The sequence below is a fragment of the Myotis myotis genome, unplaced genomic scaffold (genome assembly GCF_014108235.1).
Source record: "Myotis myotis isolate mMyoMyo1 unplaced genomic scaffold, mMyoMyo1.p scaffold_m19_p_13, whole genome shotgun sequence".
NCBI lineage: Eukaryota > Metazoa > Chordata > Mammalia > Chiroptera > Vespertilionidae > Myotis > Myotis myotis.
The window spans coordinates 14,400,283-14,418,895 of NW_023416317.1; the positions used below are offsets into that span (position 1 = coordinate 14,400,283).

The window sequence follows — 18,613 nt, forward strand, 5'->3', positions numbered from 1 at the left end:
CAAGGCACATACCTAGGTTGCAGGTTCGATCCCTGGTTGGGGCACGTACGGTTGGCAGCCAATTGATGTTTCTTTCTCACATCGATGTTTCTTGCTCTTTCTTTCTTTACCTCTTCCCCTCTCTCTAAAATCAATTAAATAATAATAATAAGGACTAGAACCACCCACTCCCACCCTGTACATTAATGTAATTAGTTACATTAATTTTTGTATAATTGTGACATGTATGCTCTTTAATCATATTAATTACCTGGCTTTTGTTAAAGTAGTAGTTCTAGGGGGCATTGCATGAATTAAATCTTAATATAAATTATAAGAATTCGTTAAAAACAATTTTGGGGAGGCATGGCTGGCATGGACCTGGAGGTCAAGGTTTGGTTCCTGGCCAGGGCATATGCCTGGCTTGCGGGCTCGATCCCCAGTTGGGGGTGGGACGAGCAAGGAGGCAGCCAATCAGTGATTCTCATCATTGATATTTCTATCTCTTTTCCTCCTTCCTTTCTGAAATCAATAAAAATTAAAAAAAAATTCTGATGAGGAGGAATCTCAAAAGTCGAGTTCCGTGAGATCTACTGAGTAGTTGTTGGATCTTGTCAGTACGTTTGAACCTTGGGCTGTCTGTCAGCTGGGTGTCACCCCCGTAGGAAGCTTTGTACTTGAAATACAACAGTTTCTACCTGCACACTCTATGTGCAGACTCCCTAAAACAGGAAGCTCTATCTGTCGCTCCTTTGCCCGGTCCACCATAAAATATGTGCTTTTAATCAAAAGGTTACAGGATTGGAGAACCTATTTGAAAGAGAAAAAGATTTCCCTGGCCTTTGCCATCCATCTTTTTCCCACCTGGTTAATTGCATCCTGTGTAATTACTTTGGCCCTGGGAGGGGAAGGGTTGGAAACTCTCCTTGTCTAGTGCGCAGAAAGAATGCGAAATCGATATCGTGCCTATTGAGGCCGGCCGGGGGGACCTCCAGCTGCAGTTGGACTCCTCCAGTCTCCATGGGATACAGAGCCCGGTGCTGGCTCTTGTGGACATCAGAGCTTAATCCTTTTGAAAGCATCTAGTCCGACGTGTAGCAGGGGAAGCTCAGGTGGCGGGAGGCTGGGCCGGCGCCTTTCAGCGGCGCTGTGGGCGTCTGGGGCCTCTGTGCTGCACACACTGGGCAGCTCTTGGGTGTCTGCCTTTCAGGCAAGATTAGAGCAAGAAGCGCTTTGTAAATCCCCCTGGCATTCTCGCCCTCTATTTAATCTCAAGCCTAGGAACCCCTTGGGTGCAGACACACACTTTTGTTGGGAATTTTGTATGTTGCTCATTGAAACATGCCAGCAAATACAGGACTACAGTTTAAAGTGGAAACATAGTTTGGGGAGAGTCCCTAGTCAGCCCGGTGATTTATCAGTTGAATCCACCCTGGCTAATGGCCTAGGAATTATGTATTCCACTGCAGACGTTTTATGACCGATTGTGACTTGAGTCTAAGTGTTTGAACCCTACGGTCACAGAGGCAGTGGGCGGCTGTGACCTGGCTGGCTGGATTGGAGGTTAGTGAATAGGACGGCGTGGCAGGGAAAATCACCTGGCCTGTGCCGGACGGATGCAGAGTGTGTTTTTCCTTTCTGTGAACTCAGATGTGCTGGCCAGAGTACGAATTCCTTTCACTGCTGTGTAGGCGGACAGGACAATAATCTTGGAGGAAGGAAAGCGTGTTCAAAAGCAAGTAGGTCCACCTTTAATAGAAGCATTCTGCTTTGCTTAGGCATCGAATTCCTGAAAGGATTTCGGGTAATCCTGGAGGAGCTGAAGTCGGAGGGCAGACAGTGCCAGCAACTGATTCTCAAGGACCCGAAGCAGCTCAACAGTAGCTTCAAAAGAACTGTGAGTCGCACGCGGGAATGTGGTCCTGAAGACCATTGTTCGGGGGTCTGAATGGGCTATTCAGAGTCTGTGAAACCGGAGAAGGAGGGGCTGTGGGGGCCGCCCCACCTGCCCAGGTGGGCGACAGTGGCGGGCAACACTGCCAGCCGCTGCACACTCCCGAGCAGCCTCCAGCACCTCTGCTGGTAAACACATCTCTCGGGTTACGCGCGGACAGCCGTCCGGAGGTGGCTTTGTGCTCCCGGGAGTGTCTGTGGGCGCCTCCCCACTGTCTTCGAAGTTCAGAGTTAAAAGCTCTGGGTTCCTTTCCAAAGAACAGACGGCATTGTTGATCCTCATTTTTTGGTGAGGGATCCAAACCTAAACTGGATCCAGAAAATACAGCCCTGACTTCCTCCTTCCCTGGGACCCGTCCCCAGCTCTGGTGTGTCCGGTGACTGAACGGGAGGACCGAGCTCTCTCGGGTGGGTGGAGGGTGGGTCATCTCTCCATGACGTCACGTGTGTTTTTGTTCCCTTTCAGGGAATGGAATCTCAACCTTTCCTGAATATGAAGTTTGAGACGGATTACTTTGTAAAGATTGTCCCTTTTCCTTCCATAAAAAATGAAAGCAATTATCACCCTTTCTTTTTCAGAACCCGAGGTGAGTTTGGTCTTCCTGCCTGGTTCCCATGGTGACACTTCAGCATTTAATTTTCAACAGATATGTGTTTAAGAACCCACTAAATACTGGTCTGAAACCAGCATGGTGCAGAGAAAAGCATCCAGAAAAGCAACTTTTAGAATTAAAGTTTGGCCCAGGATGCTGCTGGTTTTAAACCATTTTATTAAAAAATTAGGAATAAGCCCAGCTGGCGTGGCTCAGTGGTTGAGCCTTGACCTATGAACCAGGAGGTCAGGGTTCAATTCCTGGTCAGGGCACACGCCCGGGTTGTGGGCTCGATCCTCAGTGCGGGGCTGCAGGAGGCAGCCGATCAATGATTCTCTCCGTCATTGATGTTTCTATTTCTATCTCTTTTTCCCTTCCTCTCTGAAATCAATAAAAAAACAGGAATAAGAAGTATAAGTTGGTTTTGGGGTAAAGGATGAAATGATTTCATCTTTTGTCATCAGGAGGGTGGCCTCGGTGAGTGATTGCCTGTCGTTTTCAGGGTTAGATTAAGAAAATTAAGCAATGTTCCCGAGATCACCTCTTCCTGGAAATTTATTTATTCTATTTACTTATTTAGCATCTGTGTGCTAGGCCCTGTTCTAAATGCTTTCCAAATATTAGCCCAGCTTACCCTGTGATGACCTTGCAAAGAATTTAATCTTACCATCTCAGTAATGAGATGTGGCTCACTCACAGAGAGGTCAAAGGGCTTTCTGGAGCTGGAACCCCAGAAGTCTGACTTTCAGACCCACGCTCTCTAGCCCTAACCATGCTGGTTCTCTTTGCTTCCTGGCCTCCTCTTCCATCTGCTCTGCACAGGCTGTCTCTTTATCTCCCTGAACCACTGCTTTGGTGACAGGCCCCCTGAGGGCTGCAGCAGTTCTCTCTTGCCTTCCTGTCAGCTGTTCTGTCTGGCATTCCAGGGTCAGATGATCCGACATGCCCTCCTGTGTGACCTGGTTGCTGTCTTCCTCCTCCGTGGTGCTTTTACTCTCAACTCGTCTTCGTCAGTGTTTCCTTTGCGGAACTCTTACTCTGGCTGTTTTCTTCTAGTCTTTCGTTTTCTTCTAGTCTATGCAGCAAAGTTATCTATCTATATCTATATATCTATATATCTATATATCTATATCTATATCATCTATATCTATATCTATATCTATATCTATATCTATATCTATATCTATATCTATATCTATATCTATATCTATATCTATATCTCCCCCCCCCATCTCTCTCTCTCTCTCTCTCTCTGCCTAAGCGACTGTTACCACCGAACTACCAGAACCACCAGTCGACCAGTTGCTATGACACGCACTGACCACCATCTCAGTGCAGGAGCTGCCCCCTGGTGGTCAGTGTGCTCCCACAGCCAACTTCCTGCACCCCCACCCCCGCCAGCCAGCCTGCGGCCCCTCCCCCCCACCGGCCAACCTCCCACGGTGCCTACCCCTGCCGGCTGATCCCCCCAATAGGCCCCAATTGGGGGGCCGGCCAGCCAACCTCCTGGGGTCCCACCTCTGCCGGCCAGCCCCCAATAGGCCTCGAATGCCAGCCAGGCCAAGGGACCCCACCCGTGCACGAATTCGTGCACTGGGCCTCTATTTTATAATAATTGGCCTCATTTTCTTTTTTAAAAACTTTTTTTTTATTGATTTCACAGAGGAAGGGAGAGTGAGAGAGAGAGAGAAACATCAAAGATGAGAGAGAATCATTGATGGGGATCAAGCCGTAACCCAGGCATGTGCCCTGACTGGGAATCAAACCACAACCGATTCATAGGTCAATACTCAACCACTGAGCCACTCCCGCCAGGCTCATTTTCTTAATTAAATAAGATTCCATTGGGAAAGACCATTAGCACCTAACAATATCTCTTGATATCTCATACATAACAACCAGAGGGAGGATCCAAAGCATGTGTTCATGAAAACTTGCCTAAATCAAACCTAGCATAATTTTTCAAAATATATTTTTATTGATTGAAGAGAGAGGAAGAGAGAGAGAGAAAGAGATTGAAACATCAATAATGAGAGAATCATTGATTGGCTGCCTCCTGTATGCCCCACACTGGGGATCGAGCTCACACCTGGGCATGTGCCCTGACCAGGAATCGAACCATGATCTCCTGGTTTATAGGTTGACACTCAACCACTGAGCCACACTGTCCAGGCAAGTATGATTTTTATTGATTTCAGAGAGGAAGGGAGAGGGATAGAGAGATAGAAACATTGATGAGAGAGAAACACTGACTAGCTGCCTTCTCACCCCTCCCCCCCCAACACCCCCCACTGGAAATGAGCCCACAACCTGGGCATGTGCCCTGATCAGGAATCGAACCGGTGACCTGGTGCATGGCTCAGTCAACCACTGAGCCACACCAGCTGGGCAAACTTGGCATAATTTAAGATTAATTGTTCCCATTGGAATCAGTGTGTCTATTTGGATCTGAGGTGGAGGCAGGAGACGTGTTTCTCTCTATTTCAGTACAGTGACCTTGAGACTGCCTTTGGTTTTCTTGGAATTGTATCGACCTTTTCCAGAGGGTTCTCCTTGGGTTAGCAACATGGCATATTGAACTAGCTGTTTGGCCTCTCTCTCTGTGTTTTTATTGCATTGAAATCGTTTCAAAGTATTGGCTTTGATGCCTGGTTTTCAGCATGGATGCTACTACTCCTTAGTAAATGCCTGATGTCACTTTTAGACTCAGTCAAAAGGATTTTAAATTAGAATGCTAGTGAAGGTTAAGATAGCCTGAGACAGTTAACAGGCTCACTTCGATCTCCTGTGCCCAAACACCTCCACAGAGGGCCAGGGCCAGCATCATTTCTGTTTACAGCTAAAGCAGGCTTCATGTGGCAGTAGCATGAACACTCCTGCTGCCCTTGGCTGCTGGCCTTGAAACTACGTAACGCTTGGCAAGCTTTTAAAATCTGGGTGACTTCGTACTGTTTTCATTTGTTTGGCATAAAGTGAACTGCATTAATATTTTTGTATTGTACACTTTAAGTTTTCGTAAGATACAGCTGAACTGCACTGAAAATCAGTGTTGAATCTATGTATTTAATACTCTTCCCAGCAGCACCCAATGCCACCTATTCATATTTATTGAATTGTTGGGCACGAAAAATGTCAAACTGTCCTATAACCAAAAATGTTATCTCTGTTAACAGCCTGTGACCTGTTGTTACAGCCAGACAACCTGGCCTGCAAACCCTGTAAGTATAGCTGTTCTTGTCAACGTGTTGCCACCCCGGTGGTGTCGGGTGGCCTTGGGGTGCTCACTTGGGTCCTTTCTCCTCCCAGTCTGGAAGCCTCGGAACCTGAATATCACCCAGCACGGTTCGGATATGCAGGTGACCTTCCACCACGCGCCACACACCTTTGGCTTCCGTTTCTTCTCTCTTCATTACAAACTCAAGCACGAGGGACCCTTCAAGCGAAAGATCTGTAAACAGGTGGGCCACTAGGTGTACATAACGGAACACTCCGTGTTTTAAAGGTGACCCCCGAGGCCCTGGAATTTGGATGGTTCAGCATGAGCACTGGGTGCTGCTGATTCTCAGCAGTTGGTAGATATTCCAGAATATTATCACTGGGTATGTCGCAGACCATTTTGCCGTCATCCCTCACTCCCCAGTTACCTGCACCCCAGCTATCCCGGTGGTGATGGAGCCTGGTAAGGATTTTACCAAGGAACCAAAGTAATGAAGCATTTCTAGTTTGTTCTGTATTTCAAATATTAATCAAGTGCTCACTGTGTGGCAACCGCCAAGCTTTATGCTCATGGAAACCTTACCACCCTGTGAAAGAGGCTGCTGTCATCCCCACCGTACAGACGGGGAACCTGCGGCCACACAGCTCTAAGTGGAAAAGGACATGTGGGAGCCATGTCACTAGCATTTCAGTGGCTACTGACTTTTTACACATAGGCCAAGGTTAAGTAGAAACTCAGTAACCAAGTTCTTACACTGGAGGCGGTCAGAGGGAGTGGGAAACGTGTCATGGAAGTTCATAGGACTGCAGGGTCGCCCCCGAGAGCCCCGAGAGGTGGCTAGTGGCGGTGGAAGACCCCAGCGTCTTCCTGGGCATGCTCCTGTGTGTGTTCAGTTTGGCTTTCCTGCTGGCTATCACCTCCTTTGACCTTCTGCTCAAGTTAAAATTATGGCAAATAAAATAAACACAAACGGGCAGGTAATTTCTCTCCCCACCATTTTATTAAGTAAAATTCTAACTGTATGGTTTCTTTGTTTTCAAATAAAATATTCCTGCTGAGGGCATCACCAGCTAAGTGTACAATATGACAGGGGTCCCAGGCTCTCCTAGGCCTTTTATCAAAGTGAAGTTCAGATAATGTGGCAGATAAGCACAGTTGCTTTCTGATCTGATTGATGGCTCCTGAAAAAAATAAAATGTTTATATGAGATCTTCAGTTCTGGGGGAAGAGAGAGGTCCTGATGACCTTCATCTAAGAAGCAAGTTTTAAAAGTATTGTTTCTTTACAGGAGCAAAACACAGAGACAACCAGCTGCCTCCTCCAAAATGTATCTCCAGGTGATTATATAATTGAGGTATGTATAACTCAGGAAAGCCCTATATTAATTCTACAGAATGAATCCAGTTCATTTAAACCCCAACTGCTTATAACACTAAATTTCAAGCCATTGAAGGTGTGCGGTTAGATTTTTACATGGTCCTTAACGTGCTTTTTAAAAAGTTTACATGAAATTGATCTTTGATTTTTTTCATTAAATATTTCAAAATAAATATTTTTATGTGACCATATAGTCCACATAACCATGATTTAAAACTTCTATATTCCTTCTTCCTTACAAAAGTATATTTTTAAAACTTTAGCTTTTAAAGTGTCTTGTTTTAGTAATAAAACAGCAAAGCAAAAGCTATGCCTGTTACATCTGCCTATACTTTTCTAGGTTTCTGCTGACGTTGTTCTGTATAAATTTACATGAGTTCTAAGTTCCGCTTAAAAGAGCATGTAAATGATAGAATCTTTTTCTTTTCTTTTTGTAATTTCTTTTCCAGTATCAGACATACTACAAAAACAGGAGTAAAAGAAAAATAGAAAGAGAAATTAAAAATTGTCCATAGCCTTTCTATTCAGAGACAACCAACATGTCTTAACATTTTGGTAGAAACACTTAGTTCTTGCATTACTCTGGAGCAATATGTGGTTTTGAGCAGACACACCCTCTTAAAGCATTCAGTAAGATCAGTGGTTAGATGCCATTTCAGTTGAAAACTGTTAGAATGTGGAATCACTAGCTGGTTTCGTCAATGAACAAACAACCTTTTGATTCATGAGGGAGTCACGACTCTTGACTTGGTAGAGCAGAAATGTGTCTGACCACTAGTGTCTACCTCGGCTGGTGAAGGATCACAGGCGGCAGCCCTTCCCTCGCCCCGTTCTCCTTCCTCCCGCCCCGCACTGCCCACAGATGACAAAAGCATGAAATCTGTTGAGATGCTATCACTTAAAATAATAATATAGCATCCTCTGTTTTGCAGCTGGTGGATGACACTAATACAACAAGGAAAGTGGTGCATTATGCTTTAAAGCCAGGTAAGACTGTTTTGTTGGAAACGTTGGCTCTGGACTATAGTACACCAAGGTATCTGAACCTAATGGTTTACAAAAACAAAACACAACAAAAACTTGAGCACCTCTCTCGTAAGGGCTGTTCCATCTCATCTGACTTCCCTCCACTCTAATGTGGATGCCTGGGAGATCAAAGGCAGTGTGGTGTGTGTCTTCTGGAACTAAATAAATAGTCAATTGTCCTCGTAAGAAAAGCGGTGGTGGGAGGTTTCCTTAGGCAAAATTCTCACTCAAAGGTATTTACAGTTAGCAGACTAACTGTTGAATTGTTTCTTCAAAATGAATCCTTGTTAAAATTACCAAACCAATACTAGAGAAGGTGGTCAAGGGACCCTGGAACCTGTTACGTGGCTTCTGCTGCAAAAGAAAACACAATTTCTCTTTGAAGCTGTTATGCTGCTTGAGTTTAAAAGCCTTCCCTTTGGAATTCCCCAGTGCATTCCCCGTGGGCTGGGCCCATCAGGGCTGTTGCCATTACTGTGCCGCTGGTCGTCATATCGGCATTCGCAACGCTCTTCACCGTGATGTGCCGCAAGAAGCAACAAGGTACGTGGGTGGTGGTCCCCACCGGGGGCCGGGCCCGAGTGCTTGGTCCCTCCAGGTGGGCATCTGGGAGGCCACATAGCTCCTTGTACTCTGTGTGGAAGTGTCGCCTCTTGTTTCTTGAAGATAACGTTAGGCCCCCGGTCTTAGGGAACAGGACAAAGCACTGCTCATAGCTATCAATCTTATCTTCTTTTCCAATTTAGAAAACATATATTCACATTTAGATGAAGAGAGCTCTGAGTCCTCCACCTACACCACGGCACTCCCGAGAGAGAGGCTGCGGCCGCGGCCAAAGGTCTTCCTCTGCTATTCTAGTAAAGATGGCCAGAATCACATGAACGTTGTCCAGTGTTTCGCCTACTTCCTCCAGGACTTCTGTGGCTGCGAGGTAAGGAATCTCAGGTCTCTTACCTTTGTGGGGGCACATGTTCCGCACCCTCTCCTGGCCACCTTGTCCCTGCCTCCAGGTCCCCTTAGGTGGTAGCTGCCCTCCAGCAGTGCCTGGCTTCCAAATTGGGGTCAGCCTCGCACTCTTCTTCCAGTGTCTTCTACTCATCACCAGCACTAAAAGTTTTCTAATGCTCAGTCTGTCCCCGACACACTCCTGCTCAGAAGCTGTGAGTGGCACCCCCCTGGCAGGAAGTCCTATGGGGACAAATGGCAGCTGCCCTGGGAGCATGTGGTGGGGGTGGGGAGAGGTGGTCACTCGACAGAGCAGTGGAAGGTCAAAGAGATCAGGGCAAGAAAAGTAGCAGGTTTGACAATTTGGGGGAGCTTTGCTAAAAAGGGAAAATAATAATGCATCAAGGGCTCAAATGGTCTGCTCTGGTTTGATACTGTTCTTCTGAGTTAAGCTATTCATATGTAGCTATTCTATAATGATATAGTGTTAATCTTAGAGCGAAGTTTGAAGCTCTCATGGACATATTTCTTGCAAATGCAAGAATTGTGCAGTAATTATGTAGTTGGGTTATTTGTGCCTGCTGGTGGGTTTCTCAGAATCTCTCCATGTGGTGAGGCTGCCCCCTAATGTCAAAAAACGTATTTACAAGGCTGGCCTGGTTTCCCAATGCAGAAAAGTGGAGGTTGGCAGATTAGCACATGTGCTGAAAAGCAACAGCAAACTAGCTGGTGCCACACAGTCTTCAGATACAGACAAACCCCAATTTTGTGTAATACTGTAGAAAATTTGGAAACTAGAAAAATATGACAAAAAAATGGCCTGTAATCTCAACTTGGAGAAACGAGGAATGATGGTTAATATTTGGTGTATTTTCTTCCAGTCTTTTTCTGCGTAGATGTAGTCATACACACAGTTTTGCATTTTGAATAGGTCAGAATTATTTTCTGTCTCATTTTAATAATTTTTACACAATTAGCAGCTTTATGTAAACTGCAATTTTAAACAGCCACGTGGTCCATGTTATTTCAAATTGTTAAACATCTCAGTACTTCAATATTGCCTCATTTCTAATGATTTTTCAGAGACAGATGCCTGGAAATGGAATTGCTGGATCCAACATAGGAACATTTTAAAAAATGCTTGGTATATAATCCCTTAGACTTTAGAATTTATAACGTTGGGAGAATTAGGGCATGAGTAAGACAATTCAGGATTATTTTTAGCAAGTGGATAGATAGATGTTGAGGGTTTCTTCCCTTTGGTAACACCGTAGAGCAGAAGGCAAAGTCATTTCAGATCCCCTTCCCCCTCAACAGACTGTGGCTTTGTGTTTGGGCATAACATTGGGAATTAGTTTCTGAGCTATAGAAAGGAAGAGAGCCCTAGCTAGTTTGGCTCAGTGGATAGAGCATTGACCTGCGGACGGAAGGGTCCTGGGTTCAGTTCCAATCAAGGGCATGTACCTCGGTTGTAGGCTCAATCTCCAGCCCTGGTTGGGGCATGTGTGGGAGGCAACCAGTCGATGTGTCTCTCTTACATTGATGTTTTTCTCTCTCTGTCTCTCCCTGTTCCTTTCATCCTCTAAAAAATCAGTGGAAAAATATCCTTGGGTGAGAATTTAAAAAAAAAAAAAAAAAAAGGAAGAGAAAGCTACACTTGCCAAGAGATGATTTCAGTAGAATCAGATGAAAATGGTCTGAGAAGGTGAAGCCCTCTGAGGGGGCCTGGTTTTCTTCTCCCATCCTCAATCTCCCTACCAGACCCCCTTTGGGGTTAAAGGCCTTGTATGGATGTGACCGTGTAGACCCCTGTGCAGCCATGGTGGGAAGTGCTGGTCATGCATGAGTTAGCCAGAATGGCCATGTTACTGTAGTTCACCCTCCTCTCCAGCCACTGAACAACTGGTAAATAGCATGGCTTTGCGATGGCTGGGGAGGTCCTCTTTGTCAGTCATACTCTGTGGACACGAGTCATCCAACGTTGTGGGTGACGGTGGCATCCAGACCTGAGCCCCGTTTCTCAACTCCCTTTGGGGGTCCCTCACCCACGTCCCTCCATCACCTTCCAGCTTTCTCTCTGGGACCTGCCCCCGTGTAGGCAGCCTCACTCATCAGGTAGACCAACCCCAGGGCCTACGTTTTCAGTGCTCTGCACCACACTCGATCAGCCCCTTGAGGGCCTCACAGGTGATGTGTGACTTAGGCAGGTTGCTAGAAGCTCTGTGCTTCTGTCTTTTCACGCGTAGGACAGGAGTGGTAATGACCCCACAGTATGCTAAACCGAGGGCATGATGCAGACGGTCTGCTGTGTGACCGTCACCCACGGACTGTTAGCTGTTCCTCCGGGCCAGGTAATCATTGTTAGAGCTGCTAATAATGATTAAGGGAGAGATGATGTGCCCTTTTTTTCTTTTCTTTTTTTAGATATATTTTTATTGATTTCAGAGAGAAGGGGAGAGGGAGAGAGAGATAGAAACATCAATGATGAGAGAGAATCATTGACTGCCTCCTGCACACCCTCCACTAGGGATCAAGTCCGCAACCCCGGCATGTGCCCTTGATTGGAATCGAACCTGGGACCCTTCAGTTCGCAGGCCGGCGCTCTATCCACTGAGCTAAACCAGCTCGGGCTGAGGTGCCCTTTTGTAACAATCCTTGCGCCACACTCCAGGCCGTGTGAGTGAGAGCGGGTCCTGTTTTTCCAGGTGGCTCTGGACCTGTGGGAAGACTTCAGCCTCTGCCGAGAAGGGCAGAGAGAATGGGTCATCCAGAAGATCCACGAGTCCCAGTTCATCATCGTGGTCTGTTCCAAAGGCATGAAGTACTTCGTGGACAAGAAGAACTACAAGCACAGAAGCGGCGGCCGCGGCTCGGGGAAAGGGGAGCTCTTCCTGGTGGCCGTGGCCGCCATCGCTGAAAAGCTCCGCCAGGCCAAGCAGAGCTCCTCGGCGGCGCTCAGCAAGTTCATCGCCGTCTACTTTGACTATTCCTGCGAGGGAGACGTTCCTGGCGTCCTGGACCTGAGCACCAAGTACAAGCTCATGGACCACCTGCCCCAGCTCTGCTCCCACCTGCACTCGCGAGACCATGGCCTCCCGCGAGCTCATAACCTCCCGCGAGACCACGGCCTCCCGCGAGACCACGGCCTCCCGCGAGACCACGGCCTCCCGCGAGACCACGGCCTCCCGCGAGACCACGGCCTCCCGCGAGACCACGGCCTCCCGGAGCTCGGACACGTCAGCAGGAGGAACTACTTCCGGAGCAAGGCGGGTCGGTCCCTGTATGTGGCCATCTGCAACATGCACCAGTTCATCGACGAGGAGCCCGACTGGTTTGAGAAGCAGTTGGTGCCCTCGCAGCCTCCCCCGCTCCGCTGCCAGGAGCCGGTCTTGGAGAAGTTCGACTCGGGCCTGGTGCTGAATGATGTCATGTGCAAACTGGGGCCCGAAAGTGACCTCAAGGCTGAGGTACCGGCCCCCGGGTCACCAGAGGGTCAGCAGCTGGGCCCCGACGAGGCCGCGGAGGCCGTGGGCGCCCCGGTCCTGCAGCCCCTGCTGCGCGCCGGGAAGGCCGTGGGCGCCTCGGGCATGCCGCGGGACTCGGGCATCTACGACTCCTCTGTGCCCTCCTCCGAGCTGTCTCTGCCCCTCATGGAAGGGCTCTCGGCGGACCAAACGGAAACGTCCTCGCTGACCGAGAGCGTGTCGTCCTCCTCGGGCCTGGGTAAGGCGGGGGCCCCAAGTGCCAGTGGGTCCGATCCCGTGCAGGCCCAGCGTTTGCTCCTAATTCCGAAACCCGTGAAAGTGTGTTCCTAGTTTGGGTGCAGACCTGTTCGGCAGTGAAACCGGATGGGAGGTAACAACTGCGTTGATAGGTTCAGTGGATCCCAGGTAACGGGCATGTTCACAGGTGGGAGCTGATGCTAAGTTAAGGTGACCTGCCCAGCTCCATGTCATGTAATAGACAACATGTGCACTGTGCCCCCTTCCTAAACTCCAGAAACATCTGAATCCCAAAATGCAGTGGTCCCCAGCAGTGTTAGAGGAGCGTCCGTGGGCCTGGATCTTCGTGGGGACTTGCGCGGGTCACTATCCCCGCGTCTTTGAAGCCACATCTGTTGAACCTGGGTTCAGGGGTGCAGTATTCGCCCCACAGCTCAGCACAGGCTGCAAGCAGAGCCCAGTGGGAGGCCCCATTGCCCCAGGGAGCCCCTGCAGGATGCCTGTCATCCTCACTGTGCCTGTGACTAGCTGGAGTCATGCATGCAAACCCTTGACTCTCAACAAGGGAACTGGGACCTCTTAGCAGCTTGAGCTGGTTGGCATGCCTGCCTCACTTGCCCAAAGCCTGTAGTCCACACCCCGGTCCTGCCATGTTCTGGTCTGAGTGCCCAGCCCAGTGAGGTGTAATGACCTGTGTCTCTGCTCTCTCTTCTTTCCTTAGGTGAGGAGGACCCTCCTGCCCTTCCGTCCAAGCTCCTCGCCTCGGGGGTGTGTAAAGCAGAACCCGGTTGCTGCAGCTACACTGGTGAACTCCACGCAGTCGCCCCTTTGTAACAAAGCGGAGGAGTCGAAGCATTGCCACTTTAGCTGCCGCCGCGCTCTGGTTCCCCAGCTCACCTCTCTGGTTGTGTAGCCCACTTGGAGCTGAGGATGGTTGGAGTGGAATTCGCGCTAGTACTTGTTCTCCTTGCCCTTCTCCTCTAACAGATACGTTGGCAAAGTCTCCAATTTTCTAAAACCACATGGAGCTCGGAAAGGCGTGTCCATAAGATTTGACAACAGCTGGCCATGGTAGGTCAGACCTTGGGTTAGAGCCAGTCCTGGGAGGTAGAGAGGAAACATAGAAAAAGAAACAGGAAAATACCTGCACTGATCGTTCAGACTTAATTTATCTCTAGACTTTGCCTATTCATTGTTGGCTACTTTGATTTGAAATGCTTTGTAGAAAAAGCACTTTTAATACCTTCACAAACAGAAATCAAGTGTCAGTCTCTCTGGAACCCATGTCATTAGAGATGATACTCCTGTCCACTTCAGGTGTGGAACTTATGATGCCATGGTTGTTTAAAAGGTCAAGAAGGTGACTGAATATATAATCACCTTTTATAAAATGAGTCTTCATGTATTTGTGGGTGGCATGGCCGGCTGAGGCAGGGGCTGCAGGGCCAGGATGACTGTCTTTTGTCTGAGATGGGCTGGTCAACATGCAAAGGCACCAGAGCTCAGCTCCCAGGACCACCTCTGGGTCCGAGTAGCATCTTGCGAGGGCCCGATCTGCCTGCCAAGCTTTCCTGGGCTGCATGTACTGCGCTGTATCTCAGATGGTGGTGCCTGGAATTTTGTTTTTGAGAGACCGATGCACAACTGGACTCTAGTACTGGAAGTTGAGGTTCATGTGTCATTTGGCTTCTGGTCTAAAAAACTGTGTCCAGAATATTTGGGGTCAGAATCCACTGAAATACAGCAGTGTGTGGAGGCGGTGGCCAGTTAATCTGCTGAACTGGTTTTGACTAATGACAAACCTCTTTTTAAGAAGGTGAAAAGGAGGGGACTGTTCCAAAGATGAATGTGCTCTTCAGATATTGTCTAAAGAAGACATGGGACCTGAAATCATGAAGTTCTTAAATCTGAAAGTATTCTCCCCACAACCCAGCCTGTGACTCATGTTTCATTTTGTGTTTCTTTTGTACTCACCCAATGAAAGATTTATCTCTTGTGCTCCTTCCTACCGAAAACAGCTATTTGGAGCTTAGAAGGAAATAATTTTCTATAAAAAGAAAAAGAAAATGTTCTGTTTTTATGAATGACTTCCCTATAGAATTTCTGTTTCCAAAGGGAAAATAGTTCCCTTCTCCTCCCTGTGCCCTCCGGGAGTGTGAGCATCCTTTGCCACCCTTTTCATAGATGCTGTTGGATTTGGCACCCTGTTTTCTTCGCATTTACACCAGGGACCATGTTTTTGACTCCAGCAAAAAAGGACTGATATTAAAGGGGACGCTGAGAAACATCCTGAGGAGGGGTGGGAGGTGGGATGGGGCAGGACTTCTCTTTCCAAGCACATGCTTGGCAGGTGGGGAAGGGAAAGATTACATGCTCCTGGAAAGAAGAGGTTTGTGTATATTTTTGATACAAATGTCACACTTCCTGCTTTGTAAAGGCAGCTGGCAGCTTCTTGGGAGAAGAACGTGATTGTCTGTTCTCTGGCATCGAGTTTCCTGCAGCTGCTCTGAGGGAGAGACAAGTGAGCAGTAGAACTGCCTCCCCCATAAAACCAGGCTTGTTGTTGGAGAAGAGACGTTCCATGTTTGTCACCGTGAAATAGAGGACGAGCACAGAGCTCCTGCCCACAGGTGACCGTCCTGCCATCCCATCCTCGGCATGCCTGTGAAGGAGGGTGGGCAGTTCAAACTAGCCAGCATAAGAAAATTCACTTTGGAACATTATGAGAGAGCTTTCTATTGAGACCAAATGGTGTATGCTCCAAAGGAACTATTAAGGGTCACTTTTAGGATAGATATTCAGCTTTGCTTGTGAAATGAGGCATCTGTGAGAAAGTGGCCCCAGTGACAGCATGGAGGATGGGGTCAGGGGAGCATCCCAAATGTGGGCAGAGAGCTTGCTAAGTGAACTCACTTATGAAAATGGAAGGGACAAAGGTGCTAGTCCAAATATCAGGTAATGTTTTAGTTTGGATTTAAGGTTTGGGCAGTTATTGTGAAACAGTAATATTTGTGATCAACAAAATCAAACTGTTGTACACTGGGAATGTCCAACTCAGAAAAAGTTGAGAAGTCCAACTTCCTTGTTTTGCCTTATTAGTTTCACTATCTCTCCTCCCCGCCCCGCCCCCCCCCCCCCCCCATCTCATCCTGGGAATGGGAATAATTGCCTTGTAGATTAAGGCAAAACATCTATTTTAAGCAGAGCTCTTTTTTTTTTTTTTTTTTTTGACTCACATTGTTCTGGACAGTGGAAATGATAAGCCAGACTTCAGATAAAGGTTCTGTAAGTCACAGGCTTTTAGACATTGAGGAAACAAGTGGAACACAGGGATGATCTCGAGTCCTTGATCCCGAGAGTCAGTGGCCTGTGGAGCTAATTTAGATGGTGTCCTCTGGACAGGAAGACAGTGTAAGTCCAAGGTTCCAGGTAACCAAGAAGCCTGCAGGGAGTTGAAGATAGGTTGTTTATCTTAACTCACAATACCCTACAGAAAGGACTTAGCACCTGACACGGTCATCTTTGCCAAGAGAGTCAGTGATCAGAGAAGTGAAAGAAAGCCCAAGTCAAGGTGTGCTCTTCCTTCAGTTCAACTACAAGGGACCACCTAGGAGAGACCAGCCCGCCCACACTGTCGGCATAAGGTGCTCCAGAGGGCCCAGTGCTGGGCCTTTGAACAACACTGATCTCTAGAAGTCATTCAGATCCAGGCCCAGCTCAGTGACTCAGCCAGGTAATAATATTTTGAGACAAACAGGAGATGGGCAGCCTATAAAGTCATGAGACAGTTTTTTGTTTTTTTTTAATATATTTTATTGATTTTTCACAGAGAGGAAGGGAGAGAGATAGAGAGCCAGAAACATCGATGAGAGAGAAACATCGATCAGCTGCCTCCTGCACATCTCCCCCTGGGGATGTGCCCGCAACCCAGGTACACGCCCCTGACCGGAATCGAATCCGGGACCCTTCAGTCCGCAGGCCGACGCCCTATCCACTGAGCCAAACCGGCTTCGGTGAGACAGAGTTTTTGATTGACACATGAACAGTAACTGAAGATAGTGCCAGATCAGAAGTTCAAAATTATGTCTTTAGCAACACTGACATCTTTGGAATCCAATGTATAGTAATTTAAGTCCAGGTATGTTTGTCAAAGTTTAGTCTTACTACTTCATAGCCACATGTGTGTGTGTTTGTTTTTTTAACCATTCTGTAGTCTCAGGTTCCTGACTTAAGTGTAAACAAACAGGAAAACCATCTCTAAAAATGTGGGTTTATGTGATTTTTTCCAGAGTCCTCCCCCCACAAAGGGTTGAGCATCTTTTCTTAAAAAAAAACACAAACCAAAACAAGGAAGAAAAAACGGCTATTTTCCTGGAGAATAACACATCCTCCTCCCCAAAGAGAGAAAACCCTGCAGCAGTCTGCAACCACCTGAACACTAGTTCAGCTCTCTTAGAGACAGGAATTACTCTTCATGTCTTTATTGGAGAGAAGTGGACAAGCCGATGTGACAGTCATTAGACTTCTATTTTGTTGGTGAAAACCGCTACTCTTTTTAATAGATGGTATGTCTTTAGGGGGCACCAGTGTAGCAGGCCAGGTGTAATGATAAATAAGGTGTGATTATAAATGGCAGTGACGTGTCCTCTCAGAGTTGGGGAGACGGCATGGTGGGGACCATGGTAAACTGAAGTGCTCCTCTCCTACCTACAGGCCGCAGGTACTCCAGCCAATTGGGCACACAGTGTTTCCTGATCTTCCCATCTTTCAGGAGAAGCTGAGCATTTGGGTTTTTATATGAAAAATTCTGATTTGTTTAGAATTGACAACTAAATTATAAAACATTTAAAAATGCATTCAGACCCAACAGAACACATGGGTGGACCTGATTTGGCCCACTAGCTGCCAGTTTGTCACCAATCTCTGCTTCATAAGATTTGAAATGAAAGGCATGCATGGTAATTATAGATTTCTGGTACCACCAGAAAATGCTCTTGCTAAATGCAGTCAGTAGCTAGAGTGCTGCTTTCCCTCATTGCTCCCCCAAAGAAATGTGATATGATTGTGAATGTATTTGAAATGTTTTGATTGCTTTCTTTACATTTTGTGGTGTTTTCAGAGAAAGGCAAGCCAGCTGTTAATTTTAAAATCAGATTTCTCTCAATTTAAAAATACGACATTTGAAACAATTTCATTTAAGCTGTACAACCTTGAAGGACCTTATTTGTAATTATAGCTCTTGGTTTAAAAAGTGTTTTAGATGATATGCAATTCTGAGCTTAGGCCAAGACTGAATAAGGAAAAGCACGCATTGTGGGGAATAGGGCAAGGAACTGAGTGTGTACTAGAGCCAGGTATTTGCATTGTCTTCGGCTTTAAATGACCTGTGAATTGATTCTGGTTCAGAGGTGTGAAATTATATACCAAGAAAAGCTTTTTTTTTTGGTATTGAGATAGTAGTTAGGAGTCCTCATGGGGTATTAGGTCATCCTTGCTATATCTCCTCCTTTCCAGGCTCAGGGTGAAAATAAACAAAAGGAAGTCTAACTGTAAGCCAATAGCTCTGATTCCGATTTCAGAGTTTTGGGGGTGGGTGAAAGTTTGGGTTATCTAGCATGCTCCCCGATGACAGACAAGGCTGTGCCTGAATTATTTCAGACATATGGCTGTGGATGGGATCCTGGATTTTCAGCAAAGGAGATTGTGTAACATATCCTGCTGATCAGATAGTTCTTTGTACGTCTTCCCTATAGAAATTCAAACCAGCCTTCTTTTGTTCAGTGTGCAGTGGAAAAAGAACA

General features: G+C 47.1%; 1 protein-coding gene across 2 annotated transcripts in view; it reads left to right on the forward strand.

Annotated features, from left to right (window-relative positions):
- The window catches only part of IL17RD (interleukin 17 receptor D), a 61,814-nt gene extending 45,889 nt beyond the window's left edge, over positions 1 to 15,925 (forward strand). For both annotated transcript variants that reach the window (XM_036331839.1, XM_036331840.1), the window contains 10 exons: positions 1,758 to 1,876; positions 2,399 to 2,519; positions 5,699 to 5,743; positions 5,832 to 5,983; positions 7,031 to 7,096; positions 8,052 to 8,106; positions 8,578 to 8,688; positions 8,892 to 9,076; positions 11,796 to 12,813; positions 13,534 to 15,925. In XM_036331839.1, coding sequence (XP_036187732.1) covers positions 1,758 to 1,876; positions 2,399 to 2,519; positions 5,699 to 5,743; positions 5,832 to 5,983; positions 7,031 to 7,096; positions 8,052 to 8,106; positions 8,578 to 8,688; positions 8,892 to 9,076; positions 11,796 to 12,813; positions 13,534 to 13,646 — 1,985 coding nt within the window. In that variant the 3' untranslated portion in view covers positions 13,647 to 15,925. The remainder of the gene's footprint in view (positions 1 to 1,757; positions 1,877 to 2,398; positions 2,520 to 5,698; positions 5,744 to 5,831; positions 5,984 to 7,030; positions 7,097 to 8,051; positions 8,107 to 8,577; positions 8,689 to 8,891; positions 9,077 to 11,795; positions 12,814 to 13,533) is intronic.
- The last annotated feature ends 2,688 nt before the right edge of the window (positions 15,926 to 18,613 follow it).